Source organism: Podarcis filfolensis (genome assembly GCF_964270895.1).
Source record: "Podarcis filfolensis genome assembly, chromosome: 1".
NCBI lineage: Eukaryota > Metazoa > Chordata > Lepidosauria > Squamata > Lacertidae > Podarcis > Podarcis filfolensis.
This window is the reverse complement of record NC_139604.1, coordinates 124,003,705-124,017,879: the sequence shown is the minus strand read 5'-3', so window position 1 is coordinate 124,017,879 and position 14,175 is coordinate 124,003,705. Positions and strand designations below refer to the sequence as shown.

General features: G+C 44.4%; 1 protein-coding gene across 4 annotated transcripts in view; it reads right to left on the bottom strand.

Annotated features, from left to right (window-relative positions):
- Positions 1–1,547: 1,547 nt before the first annotated feature.
- Positions 1,548–14,175, bottom strand: part of AHNAK2 (AHNAK nucleoprotein 2) — a 67,845-nt gene continuing 55,217 nt past the window's right edge. For 2 of the 4 annotated variants that reach the window (XM_083607838.1, XM_083607839.1), the window contains one exon: positions 1,548–12,980. In XM_083607838.1, coding sequence (XP_083463964.1) covers positions 4,068–12,980 — 8,913 coding nt within the window. In that variant the 3' untranslated portion in view covers positions 1,548–4,067. Of the gene's footprint in view, positions 12,981–13,019; positions 13,743–14,175 lie in introns of all 4 variants that reach the window. The other 2 variants (XM_083607837.1, XM_083607840.1) reach the window with 2 other exon arrangements.

Sequence of the window (14,175 nt, the reverse complement as noted above, 5' to 3'; positions counted from 1 at the left end):
GCTTTGACTAACCTCCTGGTGTGGCATTATATTATTTTAAACTGACTTGCTTTTACACTTTCTACTTTTGTGGTTTTAAAGGCTTTTTTTTATAAAAAAACAAAAAAACAAAAATTGTTGCACGGATTGCATTACTTTTTTAAAAATTAGCTATCTGTGTTTTTAATTTGGAGGCTGCCTTGAGGACCCTGCGGGGGCCAAAAGCTAGGGTGGAACCATTTTGAATACATAATTGGTTACATGCTTTCATGTCCATCAACACCACAGGGCAGGGGTCAGCAAACGAAGGCCCGGGGGCCGGATCAGGCCCAATTGCCTTCAGGATCTGTCTGGCGGACATGGATCGGCATGGGGCTTCTGTTTGTTCAGGCTGTGCCATTCCCCCCCCCTCACACCATTCCATTCCCCCCTCTGCCTCTCACAAGGCTGGCTGGCCGAGCGCCATTTTAAGCAGCCCCTCTTCCCTCCGCTGCCGCCGCTGCCCTGGTGCTCCTGTGGACCAGAGAGCAGAGCGAACAAGTTCCCTCTGCCTACCCACGAGAAGCAGCAGTGGCGGCAGCCCCTGGGAAGGTAAGCACAGCGGCTGGGGCTGGGGAGGAGGACTACTTGCCCCCCTTGCCTATTCTTGCAGCCCCCCCCCCCGGTACCGCTTCTCCAGCCCGCCACAAGGTCTGAGGGACAGTGGACCGGACTGTGGCTAAAATTTTTGCCAACCCCTGCCACAGGGCAACCCAGTCAGAAGGTTGGCATATAATTAAATTACTAAGGCCCTAATTTCGTGGGGGAGTTCACCAATGGCCTGAGCTTCCACGGTGCAGCAACAACAACCACCCCTGTCACTTGCCCACCCCTGTGGGTAGGGCAATTTGACTCCCTCTAGCTTCTCAGTGCCACACTGCCTTTTGCGGAGGAAAAGTTGACATATTGCCATGGACTCTCTAAACCCGGAAAATGAACCTGCAATCTAGCACTGATGGCTAGCGATCATTCGCTTATTTACGTCACAAGATTTACATGTGGCTTGATTGTAACAAACACATCAATAACCTCAAAGCAGTTATCATTAAAATCTATGGCACAAAGTAAATGGGCTGTAACTGGCAAGAGTATAGAGGACTGACAAATTACCCACCGAACCCAGGTTTTGTTGTTCTCAGGTATTTTCTGACATCTGCAGTTCACATGGCACAGTAGTAGTTTCACCTACTACTTTGGAAATTGTCCCAGGTCCCCCTGCAGACTTTATCTACAGTACAGGCTTAACAGTCATTGTCAGACTGCTAAACTTGAATGCAAGAGAAGATAATTTCCAGATTTGCAGATAATTCCCAAATCTGCAGATGGAAGGGAAGGAGTTCCATCTCAGTGACATTCTCTCAGGGACATTCCAGGGTTTTGTTGTATTTGTTTTTGCAAACGAACTCAGAATCCTAGTCCTAACAACCAGAGATTCCCCAATCCCCAACTTTCCCAGACATTTTAGATAGCCACATCGGCATGTTAGCATGGATAGTATTTCTTCAGAATCAGAATGACGATCACAATACTAATGGTACTACTTTTATTTCTGTATCAGGAGGAGCATAGCCAGGATACAATCAACATTATTGCCGTACATAAGCACAATGTTTCACAGGCATGTGTGTACCATCTTGTTGGCTGCATACGTGTAGCAAGCATTCATATAATCCAAAAGGCAAACAATAACTATTTACAACCTATATCCTTAGGAAAGTTAAAGCCACTTACATATGCTCCCTTCCATCTTATCCAAGCACTAAACTCCTGACTATTAAGTTTTATTTCTGAAGTCACTTGAACGCCAGTTTACAATCCAGTCACACTGAAGTACACACCTTAAGCCACTTCAGCCCCCATTCTGTAGGGGTACTGTTGTGGTCAGAAGGTTCTCTTTATCAAGACAGTTGGATCTTATGACCCTTGTCTTAAGATTGGAGTCAACGAATGCCACTTTTGAATGGTTAGATGGATTAATGAATGTGACAGCTTTGGTCTGCCCAACACATGTCTTTGGACTGAGAGTGATTACTGGTGATCATGTGGTTACATATCTGTACCTGGCCTGTGGGGATTTCTTTTTACTGCTCAGCAGAAGGGTACAAAACAACACTGGGGTGAATGAGTGTCAACAAATGAATACAGATTATGGCTGGCAAGTCATAACTTATGATGTAGGCATTTTCATGTCAACTGTAGCCCCCTTCATGCCTCATATGACTGAAGTGGGGATGACCCCATGGACCTTACCCCAACCAGTCTGTCATGACCTGGCAACTGACACCATTGTCCTCCACATTTAGAAAAATACTTCAGCGCCAGGGATCCTTCTGAATTCCTTGCACAATTTAGAACACTGGCTAATCCAATGCTCTAAATCACACGGGCAGCCTAAATGTGTACAGGAAGGTCCCTAAGGTTGGCTCTGCCATTAGACAGAGTGGAGCGATTGCCTGAGGCAGATAAAACAAGCAGCAAGGTGTTGGAGGACAGAGCTGTGTGTGCCACAATATTGCCCTTTGTCCCCTGTAGGTGAGCCCGCTGCCTTCAGATGCACTGTTCTACCTGCTGGCAGTGTTGCAGTAGGGTTCAGTCGGCAGTCTGCTTGGCTTCTGTATGAGGAATAGGGGAAGGGGGGGCATCTTGTCTTTCACCTCAGGTAGCATGTCTTGAGCTGGCTCTCCCCCATCACACAATAATGAGGGAAGAACAACAGAAGAGGCTTGTTTTGTCTTGCAAAATTGCATGAGGAATTCTGCTGCATTTCTCTACCTGATTAGAAATGTGAGGAAGTGTGGGTCAAACTCTTGCCGCTTGGCAGGACAAAACAGACACCAATTAAATATGCACCGTGGCAAGTTTTCACATAGTAAGTCATTTGTATTCATCCTGTATCCACCATAAAACACGCGATCTGCTCAGGCAATCAGCTACAGGCATGGTAGCCACAGGAATTTTGTGTGTGTTGGCCTTCAGTCGGTAGGAAACTGGCTGTGTGCATCATGTACCAGGTTCAACTTTTGACTCCCCAGTGCAAAGGCTTGAAAAAAATCTTTGCAAGGGCATAGCTAAAACTGCTTCTTCTGTACAGTGGCAAATGCATTTACCCAACTTGCCACAGGAAAAGCATGAAGGCAAGCAATATTTTTCTTATAGCTACTTTTCACCCAGGTGGCCAGATGTTGGTTAGTCCTGATATTTTACATATATAAAACTTCAAAAGGCACGCTAACACATATCTTAAGACACTGGTGCTAAGATTCTTTGTCATTAAAAAGAAATTTCAGAAGTAACATTTATATATGTTGTTCTGCAAAACGTTTAGGACTGATATGCAATGTTTTTTAGGTGCCAATACTTCAGTTTAACTGATAGTCTTGAAAACTGGCAAGATGCTTTGCGACTGGAAAGGAAGAATAAGCATTGTAACATTTACAGTATTATTTCCATTTGGTCTATGTTTCAAAACGATCCTGAAATATGCCTATTGCTCAAAGATAATGAAAATATATTTATATATACTTTTCATAAGATAGCAGCAGAAATACAGTTAAAAAAATAAAATCTAAAAAAGAAAATATGTCTCCTAATTCTCCCAGCACTAGCTTCCTAATACTCTGCAAATAATCTAGAACAAAATCATTGCTGTGATTTGATTCTCAAATGATTATATTTAAACTTTTGTCCAGTCTTTATTCCTCTAAGTAGGTCTGAAGAAGGAACACTTGTGGAAATTAATAGAAAGGGTCTTTGTTGGTTTCATTAGAACTACGGATGTCTCTTGTCAGTAGCTTCCTTTGTCTAATTTGTTTCCTTATGTCCCATGCAACAAGTGTTTTTGTTAAGAACTATTTTTCTATATTTCAATGAGCTTGAAAACAGTACTGTAATTTTAATCAAAACATTTCTTCGATCCTTTTAATGTAATGTTTTATTTTCTTTTGCTGGAAAGAAGGCAATGTGTTTTCTAATTCTCCCCTGCCTAGAAAAGTGTTTCATCACATTTTTATGTATGCTTGAATTTTGAAGGAAAAGAAACCATCTTAATTTTATGCCTCTTCAGGAACGCTTTGGGTTGGCGCTTTCCCTTTCTCTAGCAGTATCAATTCAGTTCTTGCAGAAGATGAAACAATGGGTGTGGTCTCTGAGGTTTCACTCTCTGTGATTGTCTCATTAGGTGGCAAGGATTCTTGTGCATCAAAAAAAGTTTCTGATTTTTCTGTCGGACTTTCCTCATCCTGAGGTTTTTCTTCTTTTGGATCTGTCTCTTCTACTTTATCAGTTTCCCTTCCCTTTTTTGTTGGAGATGAAAAACCTAACTTAGGGAATCTAAACCACCCAGCTTTTTCAGTTTGTTTGGCAGTGTCACTGTCTGATGTGGATGGGACATCGACTTGTGTCTCTTCTTGAAACTCTTTTTGAACTTCAGGTTTGGAATCTGCGCCTGTGTCATCAACAGAGGAAGAAAACCCAAGACTTGGAAGCCAAAATTTAAACCTGCCAGAAGATCTCTTACTATCAGATTTTTCCTTTGGATCTGTTGTTGACTCTTCTTCAGCACTTGCAAATTCAGTTTCTTCGGTAATTTCTACAGCAGATTCAGACATCATTGAACTGTCTGCAAACTCATCAGAAGATTGTACTTCAACTGCAAATGTTTTCAACTTTGTCAGCTTAGTAGTAGAAGATGCTTCTTCAATAAGTTCTTGGCCTTTGTCTGATACTTTCAGTTCAGCAAAGCTGGTCTTTTGTGTTGTTTCTCTTGCCTTTTCACCTGAAGGTTGGTGATCTTTACTCTCAAAAATTTCGCTTGTATATTCTGTAGAAGACAGTTTGACTGGCATATCCAAGTTCACAAGTGATTCCTGAATTTTCACTTTTAAAAGAGAAAACCCATAGGTGGCAGTTTGAACTTCTGATGGAGGAATCTCTGATTCTCTCACTATCTGAGTTGAGAAAGATTCCTGACTTTCAGAATCGCAGGAGTCAAACGCAGATTTACCTTGTAGCTGTTTTCCGTTTCCTTCCAAGTATGGTCCTTCAATGTGCAGTGATGAACTTTGAATAAATGTCTCAGTAGATGGGAGTTTACACTCAAGTTGTGTTGTCTGGATATCTGGTTCTGTCAGTGTTGTAATTTTAGCTACTGATTTTTGGACTTTACCATTCATGGTGTCTATTTTTTCTGTAGGAAATTTAATGTTGAATTCCACTGGCCTCTGTACGAGTGTTGTTGTCTCCTCAAAAGAACGATCTGTAGATGGCAGTTTAGTTTCCACTTGTGTTCTTTGGATGTCAGACAATGTTGTAATTCTGACTGTTGATTTCTGGATATTACAACCAATGTCTTCTACCTTCTTATCGAGGAATGTAGTTCTGAATTCTTGTTGAGGGGCACCATCACCATCTGTATCAATAGCAGCACATTTCATGTGTGTTGTGTCTTCTGAAGTCAACACTTGTCCTTCAGCTACAGATATGCTGTATGTGAACTTGGGTATTTTAAGTTTGTGAATATGGAAATTTATCTCTGAATCTTCAAAAACTTGTTTGCCCATGGTGTCTCCTGGTTTCTCCGCAAGGTCAAGTTTTCTACTTTTCATGTCAACAAACTCTTCTGCTTTTTGAGCCTGGATTCCAAATATCTGTCCTTCAGTTTTATCTAGTGACACCTCAGCCTCTGTTTTTGGTGGGTCAGCATCAACTTCTGCACTTCGTGATTTGGTACGTAAACTGCCAAACTTTGGCATCTTGAATTTTGATGATTTTGTTTTACTTGAGCCATCTGTCCCTTCTGCTTTCACTTCTCCTTCCATGGGCATATCTTTTTCAAAGCCTTCTATTGGGTACTCTATTATTTCAAAGTCTTCATCAGTGACAGAAACATCCATTCTAACTTCTGGTGGTCTAACATCAGGCTCTTGCAAGTCAGGTGTAGCATCATCAACTTTCTTGGTGGTTTTTGTGGTTGACCATCCAAAAGAAGGCACACTGAACTTTGGCATTTTGAATATGCTTTCTTTCCCTTGAATATCCTTTTTGGGTGATTTTATTTGGCTCTCCTTTTCAGCCTTTGCATCAGGGCTTTGCTCAACGACATTTACCTCTGTAATGATAGCACCAACTTTTTCCTCTGTTCCAGCCACAGTAATTTTAGTGGCATGTGTCTCAGCCACTGTCATGTCAATATCCACATCTGGTACACTGATTTCTGATGTGGGGACAGTGGATGGAGTTTTATGTATCTGTACAATCTGTCCTTCAGCACCAAGCTTAACTACATCAGCATATGTTTTAGATCCCAGGGGGCTTATTTTATCGTCAGCTTTTCCTGAGGCCTGTGAAAAACTGCCTTCCCCCATTAATAGGCCAGTTCTGAAGTCCTTTTCCTTCTGTATTGAAACTCCATCTTTTGTAATGTCCTCCTGAGGAAACATGACTTTGCCTTCTAAAATGTCCTGTCCAGAATACAATTCACTAACCACATGGGGAGACTGGGTTGCCAATTCAGGAGCTTTTATTTCTACTTCAGCAAGAGGAGCTTTTCCTGTATTGCCATCTCCTTCAGCATCACCTTTTTTCCCCTTTGAAGATGATCGGCCAAATGAAGGCATCCTAAACTTTGGCATTTTAAACCAACCCGGAGACTCCTCAGTTTGACTCTCTCCAGACTTTGCTTCATGTTCTCCTTGTTCTTTTGCATCCTGCTCAGCAGGGCTGCGAACAGATATGCCAGATACTTCGATGTCAACTCCGGGCATTTGTATTTCTCCAGCTGACACCTTTATTTCTGCATCAGCGGGTTCAGCTTTTACTTCCAAGGTTGGAGCTTCGCCGCAAAGTCTCTCAAAGTCTTTTGTTGCTTGTAGATGAGAAACTTCAGTTTCCATTTCGGGTAAGGTGACCCCAGTCTCTGGCAATTTTCCTTCTGGAACTGAAATTCCAAACTTTGGCATTTGGAGTTTTAGCATTCTAATTGTGCCCTCCGCAACATCAGTTTTCATACTTCCACTATCCACATTGATTTCACTTTCAGATCCTATTTCTGCACTTTTCAGTTCAACTGAACTATCTATGGTGGGCTCCTTAATATCAACTTTAATATCGGTATCTACTTGGGGAGCTTTGATTTCCACTTTTGATGTGCCCTTTGGCATTTTTATGCATATTTCGGTTTCTTCTTTCTGTGTGGTAAAACTGCTCTCTATATCAGGTATGTGTACCAAAGCCCCTTCTCTTTCCACAGTAATATCTGCCTCCACTTTTGGCAGGCTACCCTGCGATTTTGGTAGCTTTGGCCTGTGAAGGGAGATTTTGGGCATATTAAAATGTGGCCTTTTCATCTGACCTTTTTTTGTAGCTATTTCAGCATCTAGCTCCATGTGGACTTCTTGATCTTCTGACAGAACTGCTGTTAGTTCTGCATCTGTATCATCTGATAAGATAGTCAATTTAGGTTCTTCCAGAGGTTCCTTTGCAGTAGTTTTAAGACTTGCTTCCTTTTTAGGTGACCAATTAAATGATGGTAATTTGAATTTTGGCATTTTGAAATGCCCTTCTTTTTCTTCTGCATCTATACTTCCAGTCTTTATATCTCCCTCAAATTTAGCATCTTTTGCTGCAGCAACCAAATATTGAGCCTCCGTCTCTGGCTGTGCCACAGAAAGACCCACTGATGGTAATTTTATGTCTATTGCTGGAATCTTCATGTCGGCTCTAGGGATTGGGGGCATTTTAATTTTCCCTTCGGGGCCGGTTTTTCCTGAACCAGCTAAGTCACCTTCTCCTTCAAGTGTTGGAGCCTCTACTGCAATATCTGCAATATCTGCAGTTGTTTTCAACTGAGGAACTTTTGCATCTTCAGATGGTAAACTAATCTCGGTGTCTGGAGTTTTTCCTTTAGAAAATGAGATTCCAAACTTAGGCCTTTGGAATTTAGGCCTTTTCATCTTCCCATCCATTCCTTCAGTTTTTATCTCTGTTCCATCTACAGAGATATCAGTGGACGGTCCTTCAACTCCTACTTCTAGGCCTTTCACCACAGGGACTTTAATTTCTGCCATTGTTTTACTAACATTATCACCAACATCAAGTGATTTTAATTCTGCTTCTGAAAGACTGGCATCAGGTATAGAAAGTTTGACATCACTTTCAGGTAAGCTGATTTCCATGTCCATTTTTGGAACTTTAAGTTCTGGTTTGGAAAGTTCTAGGCTTGGAAGCTTAACTTCGGGCATTTTAATGCCTTTTCTAGAATCACTACCACTGATATCTGTATCCCGCATTTGTAGTGACATCTTTCCTTCATCCTCTATCGTAGATACTGTCATGTCAGCATGCAACTGTGGTACAGATATTTCTGCTTTATGACTTTTCATTTTTGGAAGGGATATCTTTGGCATGCTAAAATGAGGCCTTCTGATTTTGGTTTTCTCACTGTCTTTATCAAAAGATATATGTCCCTCTAGGTCTTCAATGTGGACTTCACCTTCCTCTACAGTGAGTGTTAATTCAGATTCAATATCACCTGTTGGAACTGGAACTGAGGGATCTTCTAAATTTGCATAAGTATCAGTAGAAACACTTGCTTCTTTCTTTGGAGACCAGCTAAATGATGGAAGCTTGAATTTTGGCATTTTAAATTTGCTTTCTTTTTCAACAATTTCTTTTTCATAGCTTTCACGTTTAATACTTTTGCCTTCTGAATCTGGTCCTTGGATGTCAGCATCTGATTTTGGAACAGAAATATCCACAGATGGAAAAATGATCTCGTCTGCACCTTTCGCTTTGGGAAGCGAAATTTCAAATTTGGGCGCTTGGAGCTTTGGCATCTTAAATTTACTGTCTGGGCCCTCCATCTTTGCCTCAGCACCATCCAGAGTAATCTGAGCAGAAGGTACCTCTATTTGTAGGTCTGCAGCTCTCAGTTCCAAGGAAGTCTCCCCCTTTAGAATATTCACATCAGGTGCGGAGAACTTGATATCTGCTGAAATGTCCCCTGCCTTCATCTCAGGCTTGGTTACACTGACGTCAGGAAGAGCAATGTCAACCTTGGGTGCGCTGACGTCCACATCGACTTTGGGACCTTTGATTTCTGGTTTGGAGAAACCCATGCTCGGCATCTTGAACTTTGGCATGTGTATTTTCATCCCGCCACCATCAATGCTGCCTTCTGCATCAGGCACCTTAACAGAGACCTCTGCCTCTGGAACTTCCACTTTTGCTTTGGGAAGGGAGATGTCTGCTTCAACATTTGGAAGCGAGACTCCCACTTGAGGAGTCTTCATTTTGGGAACCTCGACGCTTGGCATTTTGACATCAGGCATTTTGATTTTGCCCTTCTCAGCGACCTCCAACTCCACACTAGGTGCCTTCAATTCAGCTCCGGGCAACTTCACATCAGTCTCGATGCCCACAGAGGGCAGGGTCACTTCCCCTTTCAGTTCTGGTTTGGAGATATCCACTTCCACAGAAGGTAAGGTGAGTTCTCCCTCTACAGCGGCTTTCCCCTTGGGAAGTGACATTCCAAACTTCGGCATTTGGAATTTTGGCATCTTAAATTTACTGTCCGTGCCCTCCAGCTTCGCTTCAACTCCACCTAGAGTGACATCTGCTGATGGTGCCTCGACGTTTAGGTCTGGAGCCTTCAGTTCCAAGGAAGCCTCTCCTTTTGGAAACTTCATGTCAGGTACTGAAAGGCTGGTGTCTGCTGAAATGTCGCTTGCTTTGATCTCAGGCTTGGTTACACTGACGTCTGGAAGATCAATGTCAACTCTGGGTGCGCTGATGTCCACATCGACTTTCGGAAATTTGATTTCTGGTTTGGAGAAACCTATGCTGGGCATCTTGAACTTTGGCATATGTATTTTCATTCCGCCACCCTCGATCTTGCCTTCTGCATCAGGCACTTTAACAGAGACCTCTGCCTCTGGAATTTCCACTTTTGCTTTGGGAACAGAGATGTCTGCTTCAACCTTCGGCAGCGAGACTCCCACCTGAGGAGTCTTCAGATCAGGGACCTTCATGCTTGGCATTTTGATGTCAGGCATTTTGATTTTGCTCTTCTCAGAGACCTCCAACTCCACACTTGGTGCCTTCATTTCAGCTCCGGGCAATTTAACATCAGTCTCGATGCCCACAGAGGGCAGGGTCACTTCCCCTTTGAGTTCTGGTTTGGAGATATCCACTTCCACAGAAGGTAAGGTGAGTTCTCCCTCTGCAGTGGCTTTCCCCTTGGGAAGTGACATTCCAAACTTGGGCATTTGGAATTTTGGCATCTTAAATCTAGTGTCAGTGCCCTCCAGCTTCGCTTCAACTCCACCTAGAGCGACATCTGCCGATGGTGCCTCAATGTTTAGGTCTGGAGCCTTCAGTTCCAAGGAAGCTTCCCCCTTTGGAATCTTTATGTCAGGTGCTGTGAACTTCATGTCTGCTGAAATGTCACCTGCTTTGATTTCAGGCTTGGTTACACTGACATCAGGAAGATCAATGTCAACTTTGGGTGCGCTGATGTCCACATCGACTTTGGGACCTTTGATTTCTGGTTTGGAAAAACCCATGCTGGGCATCTTGAACTTTGGCATGTGTATTTTCATCCCGCCACTCTTAATGCTACTTTCTGCATGAGGCACATTGACAGATGCGGAAGCCTCTGGATTCTCCATTGCTGCTGTGGGAAGAGAGATGTCTGCTTGGACTTTTGGCAATGAGACTCCCACCTGAGGAGTCCTCATTTTGGGGACCTTGACGCTTGGCATTTTGACATCGGGCACTTTGATTTTTCCTTTTTCAGAGACCTCCAATTCCGCACTAGGTGCCCGTATTTCAGCTCCTTGCAATTTCAAATCTGTCTCGATGCTCATAGAGGGCAGTATGACTTCGCCTTTCTGTTCTGGTATGGAGACATCTACTTCCACAGAAGGTAGGGTGCCCATGCCATCTACACTGGCTTTACCTTTGGGAAATGAAATTCCAAACTTGGGCATTTGGAATTTAGGCCTTTTAAATTTACTGTCCATGCCTTCCACCTTTGTCTCAACACCTCCCAAATCAACATCAACTAGTGGTGCCTCAACCTTTACGTCTGGAGCCTTCAGTTCCAAGGAAGCCTCCCCCTTTGGAAACTGTACGTCAGGTGCTGTGAACTTCATGTCTGCTGAAATGTCACCTGCTTTGATTTCAGGCTTGAGTACACTGACGTCTGGAAGAGCAATATCAACCTTGGGTGCGCTGACGTCCACATCGACTTTGGGACCTTTGATCTCTGGTTTGGAGAAACCCATGCTGGGCATCTTGAACTTTGGCATGTGTATTTTCATTCCGCCACCTTCGATGCTCCCTTCGGCATCAGGCACCTTAACAGAGACCTCTGCCTCTGGAATTTCCATTTTCGCTTTGGGAACCGAGATGTCTGCCTCAACCTTGGGCAGTGAGACTCCCACTTGAGGAGTCTTCATTTTGGGCATTTTGACACCAGGCATTTTGATTTTGCCCTTCTCAGCAACCTCCAACTCCACACTAGGTGCCTTCATTTCAGCTCCGGGCAATTTCACGTCAGTCTCGATGCCTACAGAGGGCAGGGTCACTTCCCCTTTCAGTTCTGGTTTGGGCACATCCGCTTCCACAGAAGGTAAGGTGATTTCTCCTGCTGCAACAGCTTTCCCCTTGGGAAGTGACATTCCAAACTTGGGCATATGGAATTTGGGCATCTTAAATTTACTGTCCGTACTCTCCAGCTTCGCTTCAACTCCACCTAGAGCGAAATCCGCTGATGGTGCCTCAACCTCAATGCTGCCTCCTGCTTCAGGCACCTTAACAGAGACCTCTGCCTCTGGAATTTCCACTTTTGCTTTGGGAAGGGAGATGTCCGCTTTAACCTTGGGCAGCGAGACTCCCACTTGAGGAGTCTTCATTTTGGGAACCTCGACGCTTGGCATTTTGACATCAGGCATTTTGATTTTGCCCTTCTCAGCGACCTCCAACTCCACACTAGGTGCCTTCAATTCAGCTCCGGGCAACTTCACATCAGTCTCGATGCCCAAAGAGGGCAGGGTCACTTCCCCTTTCAGTTCTGATTTGGACATATCCACTTCCACACAAGGTAAGGTGATTTCTCCCTCTGCAGTGGCTTTCCCCTTGGGAAGTGACATTCCAAACTTGGGCATTTGGAATTTTGGCATCTTAAATTTAGTGTCGGTGCCCTCCAGCTTCGCTTCAACTCCACCTAGAGTGACATCTGCTGATGGTGCCTCAACGTTTAGGTCTGGAGCCTTCAGCTCCAAGGAAGCCTCTCCTTTTGGAAACTTCACGTCAGGTGCTGAAAGGCTGATGTCTGCTGAAATGTCACCTGCTTTGATCTCAGGCTTGGCTACACTGACGTCCGGAAGAGCAATGTCAACCTTGGGTGCGCTGACGTCCACATCGACTTTGGGACCTTTGATCTCTGGTTTGGAGAAACCCATGCTGGGCATCTTGAACTTTGGCATGTGTATTTTCATTCCGCCACCTTCGATGCTCCCTTCGGCATCAGGCACCTTAACAGAGACCTCTGCCTCTGGAATTTCCATTTTCGCTTTGGGAACCGAGATGTCTGCCTCAACCTTGGGCAGTGAGACTCCCACTTGAGGAGTCTTCATTTTGGGCATTTTGACACCAGGCATTTTGATTTTGCCCTTCTCAGCAACCTCCAACTCCACACTAGGTGCCTTCATTTCAGCTCCGGGCAATTTCACGTCAGTCTCGATGCCTACAGAGGGCAGGGTCACTTCCCCTTTCAGTTCTGGTTTGGGCACATCCGCTTCCACAGAAGGCAAGGTGATTTCTCCTGCTGCAACAGCTTTCCCCTTGGGAAGTGACATTCCAAACTTGGGCATATGGAATTTGGGCATCTTAAATTTACTGTCCGTACTCTCCAGCTTCGCTTCAACTCCACCTAGAGCGAAATCCGCTGATGGTGCCTCAACCTCAATGCTGCCTCCTGCTTCAGGCACCTTAACAGAGACCTCTGCCTCTGGAATTTCCACTTTTGCTTTGGGAAGGGAGATGTCCGCTTTAACCTTGGGCAGCGAGACTCCCACTTGAGGAGTCTTCATTTTGGGAACCTCGACGCTTGGCATTTTGACATCAGGCATTTTGATTTTGCCCTTCTCAGCGACCTCCAACTCCACACTAGGTGCCTTCAATTCAGCTCCGGGCAACTTCACATCAGTCTCGATGCCCAAAGAGGGCAGGGTCACTTCCCCTTTCAGTTCTGATTTGGACATATCCACTTCCACACAAGGTAAGGTGATTTCTCCCTCTGCAGTGGCTTTCCCCTTGGGAAGTGACATTCCAAACTTGGGCATTTGGAATTTTGGCATCTTAAATTTAGTGTCGGTGCCCTCCAGCTTCGCTTCAACTCCACCTAGAGTGACATCTGCTGATGGTGCCTCAACGTTTAGGTCTGGAGCCTTCAGCTCCAAGGAAGCCTCTCCTTTTGGAAACTTCACGTCAGGTGCTGAAAGGCTGATGTCTGCTGAAATGTCACCTGCTTTGATCTCAGGCTTGGCTACACTGACGTCCGGAAGAGCAATGTCAACCTTGGGTGCGCTGACGTCCACAATGACTTTGGGACCTTTGATTTCTGGTTTGGAGAAACCTATGCTGGGCATCTTGAACTTTGGCATGTGTATTTTCATCCCTCCACCCTCGATCCTGCCTTCTGCATCAGGCACTTTAACAGAGACCTCTGTCTCTGGAATTTCCACTTTTTCTTTGGGAACAGAGACGTCTCCCTCAACCTTCGGCAGCGAGACTCCCGCCTGAGGAGTCTTCAGCTCAGGGACCTTCATGCTTGGCATTTTGACGTCAGGCATTTTGACTTTGCCATTCTCAGAGACCTCCAACTCCATACTTGGAGCCTTCATTTCAGCTCCAGGCAATTTAACATCAGTCTCGATGCCCACAGAGGGCAGCGTCACTTCCCCTTTCAGTTCTGGTTTGGAGATATCCACTTCCACAGAAGGTAAGGTGATTTCTCCTTCTGCAGTGGCTTTCCCCTTGGGAAGTGACATTCCAAACTTGGGCATTTGGAATTTTGGCATCTTAAATTTACTGTCCGTGCCCTCCACCTTCGCTTCAATGCCACCTACATCAATATCAGCCGATGGTGCCTCAAGC